At 39.6% G+C, this 4,435-nt stretch overlaps 1 protein-coding gene across 1 annotated transcript; it reads left to right on the top strand.

Annotated features, from left to right (window-relative positions):
* Nucleotides 1–445: 445 nt before the first annotated feature.
* On the top strand, nt 446–4,184 carry elf3 (E74-like factor 3 (ets domain transcription factor, epithelial-specific)). Its single transcript, XM_026169179.2, has 9 exons — nt 446–586; nt 699–859; nt 1,363–1,599; nt 1,751–1,864; nt 1,946–2,092; nt 2,179–2,265; nt 2,364–2,483; nt 2,694–2,889; nt 3,280–4,184. Exons 2-9 carry the CDS (start codon nt 706–708, stop codon nt 3,389–3,391), a joined length of 1,167 nt encoding a protein of 388 aa, XP_026024964.1. The 5' UTR covers nt 446–586; nt 699–705; the 3' UTR covers nt 3,392–4,184.
* Nucleotides 4,185–4,435: the final 251 nt, after the last annotated feature.

Genomic DNA, 4,435 nt, shown 5'->3' with positions numbered 1-4,435 from the left:
ATAAAGGTACCTGTCCTCACAGGACAGGTACCTCTTTGTGTCTATTTTTTAGATCGTGACTATTTGCAAATGTCTATCACACACACCCCTTCCTCACTGATGTGAAACATGTCTGTGTCAATACCTTGACATTTAAATATGTCAAGTTAGTTGAAAAACAGTAGAAATGTAAAAGTATTTCAAAAGGGACCTAGAATAAGAACTGTAATGGAACAAAAGAAATGTCAAGCAACAAAAATCTAAGGAAAAAGAAGCCTATGAAAGCTGCCCAGTCAGTGTACAAAATATGATGTAGAAATATAAGCGAAGAATAAAAGGCAGGGCAGGTTTGTTTTGTTGATCAAGTTCTCAGGAAACTGGGGGAGGAGTAGCAATGGAGGCGTGGCCATGTTCAGGTGGAATTCCCCTGAATTTACCTGAGTCCATCCCCCACAACTATAAAGCTCATAAGGTAAAAGCAGGTACATTTTTTTGCCGTGGATACCGAGCCAGAGAGGGCAGTGGTACTCAAACAGCAGAATCCAGACACTGGATTGTCTTAGGACGTCTTTCTGTTTCATCATATTGTGGCCAGTGTTGTAATCAGGTAAATTATATACATACCTAACTTATGATCCTGCTTTTAATAAGCTTTGTTTGCTGGTTTCCTGTTTGCTAGTTTTTCTGGGATGTAAAGAAGCATTTTCTATATTTCACAGTGCCTCCATGTCATCGCCGTGCCTCAGCACTGTTCTGACTCATGCTAACCTAACCATGTATCAGACTGGTTTGCCAGATGTGCTGCAACATCAGGCCACTATGCTTTCCAGCATCAGTCCGCTGCAAATCAGCAATCCAGCATACAGTTCCAACATAGCTGGTGAGAAGAGACATGTTATTTCTGACCTTGCACTGTCACACAATTCACGTGTTTAGCTGATCTGTGTCAGACAAAAGATTTTCAACATGTTAAGTCTCTTGGCTTTGAAGCTTTAGTTAACCAGGCCAGTCTAGTTTCAGCTACAGACTAATCTCAAAGTAAACAGACGCTCTCTTTCAAACTTCAGCCAGCCTGCTCACCTTTGCTTTGACCTTATTTAGTCACTCACTAAATGATTTACCAGGCAAGTAATGTTTAACTCAGCATAACCGCATAACAGGAGAATGCTGTGACCTCATGGTTAAAACAGTTTCACTTTATTTGTTCGAACTTAGAGACGGGCTTCAAAGTTAAGCTAAACTAAAAGTGCCTTATTGTCAGATTCAAACCTGTGTGTATGAACCAAGATCATGGTTTTTATGAAAATATGCTGTTAAAGCTTAGTGTGTACTGAGTATCTGCACAGCTCAGGAATAATAAATAATCTCTGGCTGTCGCTGCAGGTCAGGGGTACAGGCAGATCAGCCCTAATTACTGGACAGCAGATCATGTGTTGGAGTGGATCAGTGACCAAGTAGAGAGCACCAAGTTCGATGCAAACACCCTTAGTCTGGCAAACTGTGCCATGGATGGCTCCGCCCTTTGCCAGATGAACCGGGAGCAGATGATTGGGATCTTTGGTGTGCAGCTTGGCCCACACCTCTATCAGAGTCTACAGGAGCACAAGAGCAAAATGCCTGGTAAAATGCTCATGTTATTCAGGAACAATTTACTGACAGCAACAGCTGAAAATATCCATACATAACTGAACTATTTCTAACATCTAGCTATGTGAAGAAGAATTATTTTTATGTATGAAAAATACATGTAAACTAATCTTTCCTTCCCCAGAGATGCAGATGTTATCAGGACAAGAATTGAACGAGACCTGCCAGCTCTTGGACAACTTCTTGGACAACCTTGGACAGAACTTTCCTCTACTCAGCACAATTAAAATTGGTCAAGGTACATCTTATACCGATATGTTCAAAGTTGACATATTATGTGGACTAGTTTACAAGTGGACTTGCTAATTTCTACTTACAGCTGAAGAAGCTGTCAACAAAAGAGAATTTGACTATCAGGATGACTATGATCTGACTACTCTGACCATGGAACCAATGACACCACTGAGAGACACTGGCTACCTGTCTGATAATCATTCTGACAGCGAGTACAGCTCCTCCTCCAACAGTTAGTATTTTATCTTCATATTTGTCAAGACTTGTTATCATTCAAGTTCAAGAATGTTATTAAAAATATATCTCTCATGTATTCAGCTGGCATGTTTGGCTTTCCAAGCATCGGTTCACCAGAGTCTGGCAGCAGCGAATCTGACCCCGAGTTCTCTTACCCTCCGATTTCAAGTGAGTAAACAAGAAAAAACAACAACAAAAAACGTTTGAAGTTATTTGCATTCCCTGTATTTCGATTCATTTCTGATAAGTCACCATCTCATCGACAGAAGTGTACATCAAGCCAGAGAATGGAGAGTCCCGATTGAAACGACCACGGGGGCGACCTCCTAAAGTCAGCAGAGAGCACAGCAGCAACATATATGACAATCCAAAGAAAAACAAACATGGTAAGCCCACAAATGCTGTCTTACTAATAATGTAAAACCGTTTCAGTAGGCATGCATCTGAACACTGAACTATTTTACAGATTCTATTTTGCATTTAATTTGCATCTTTACTAGACCACAGATATTGATCTTTTCTTCTTGCTTGCTTTATGCTAATGCAGCATGCACATGCAAACAGACATTTAGCTTATTTTGTCCCACTGTCTTCAGCACCTCGTGGCACTCACCTGTGGGAATTCATCAGAGACATTCTGATCCACCCAGAAAAGAATCAGGGCCTAATGAAATGGGAGGACCGCCGTGAGGGTGTCTTTAAGTTCCTCAAATCTGAAGCTGTGGCTCAGATGTGGGGCCAGAAGAAGAAAAACAGCAGCATGACATATGAAAAGCTCAGCCGTGCAATGAGGTGAGTTCTTGCAGCAGCCCTTCCTTTACTTCTTCCTCAATCTCAACAATTTAATCAGATATTTGAATCAGATATGATTCAGAAGAAAATATTGTAACAAGGCTAAAAACACATGCTGCAGTAACAGCAGTGACAGCTTCGTCACATTTAAGATACTTTTCAGATGCTTTTGCTTTAACTATGAATCAAACTTTAGCCCAACTAATCAGAGTTGCACTGGATACATAGCTCCTCCAGGTCACAGAAGTCAGAAGATTGTTATGGCAGGTTAATTAAGACTCTCCGCTTCACATATAAAACGCTCAGTTGTTTTAAACTGAGCACCAGATGATGAAGGGGATGATATGCTATGTGCTGAACTTCAAGTAACTGAAACTTCTCCATCTGCAGGTATTACTATAAGAGGGAGATTCTGGAACGAGTCGATGGCAGGAGGCTTGTATACAAGTTTGGAAAAAACTCCAGTGGCTGGAAGATTGAGGAGATTGGTATGACTATGTAAGACATTAGTTACTAAGTGGGTAAGAACTGAAAAGCCAGTCAGAGCAGCAGTTCAGCAACTATAAATGCCTAACCATGTTGCCTGTCTGAAAAAATCCTTGCTGCCCCAAATGTTTAAGACACTAACTTCCTTTAGAAGGAAGGTGTTACAGAAAATGTAAGCCAGTGTTTATGGCTCTAGTAGGTTTTATGAACCAATATGACGTTTCACGTGTTTTTAAATTGTTTTAGATACTTGTGAGTGCAAGTACCTACAGTAAAGGCTGAAAAAGCAAACCTCGTACAGATGAACAGATTTTACTCTGGTATTTACTTGTTTTTGTTGATGCAGGACTCTCGTCTTCATTCGCTACTGTAGCACTATAAACATCTTTTCTGTCATTTTCCCATATCACAGTTTTTTTTTCCACGTGAAAAACATTGTTTCTTAGTGTAACATAAGTTTGGAAAAACAAAAAAACTTGGCTAGAAATAAATGTAGAAGTTACTTCACATTAACAAAGTAAAGATGTGCACTACATGTCTTTTGGTATCACTTATTATAAAGTGTGTTTACACAATGTTTGAGTACAGAGTAGTTCATAAGTGTCTGAATTTGAACATGACTGGTTGGTGTGAATCAGTCAGAAATCTGTTGCAGTTTGTGTGATTGTTGTAATGTAATCATCGATCTCTGGATTGATGAGGGGAGTAAATCTTATGTCAATCATTATGTGAATTATGTGAATTATGTGAATTGCATGGCATATTGTTTTTATGGCTTTTTGTATAAATAAATTTTGACATGTATCAACTTTCTGTTTGGGGACTGTTTTTTCCACATACTTCATTATTAGTGAGCATGTTGTTGAAACAAACATATTGGATACCTCATTAGTGAAAGTGTTGGGGGTTGGAAAGTCCTACAACAAGAGCTGCAGGATGCTGGAGAAAAGGCTGGGACAGAACCAAAACCTATGAGTAGACGAAATTAGACGCAATTAAGTAACAGTAGACATTCACTGGACGCTTCATTATGGTTGCCAGTCTCAAATGACAACAGATT

Source organism: Astatotilapia calliptera, chromosome 5 (genome assembly GCF_964374335.1).
Source record: "Astatotilapia calliptera chromosome 5, fAstCal68.1, whole genome shotgun sequence".
NCBI lineage: Eukaryota > Metazoa > Chordata > Actinopteri > Cichliformes > Cichlidae > Astatotilapia > Astatotilapia calliptera.
This window is presented reverse-complemented; position numbering and strand designations above follow the sequence as displayed.

Excerpts from the sequence above, each read along its gene's own strand:
- elf3 (XM_026169179.2), top strand. The coding sequence starts at position 706 with ATGTCATCGCCGTGCCTCAGCACTGTTCTGACTCATGCTAACCTAACC. Across the intron at positions 860-1,362 it reads ATACAGTTCCAACATAGCTG|GTCAGGGGTACAGGCAGATC; the intron begins GTGAGAAGAGAC and ends CTGTCGCTGCAG. Across the intron at positions 2,890-3,279 it reads AAGCTCAGCCGTGCAATGAG|GTATTACTATAAGAGGGAGA; the intron begins GTGAGTTCTTGC and ends CTCCATCTGCAG.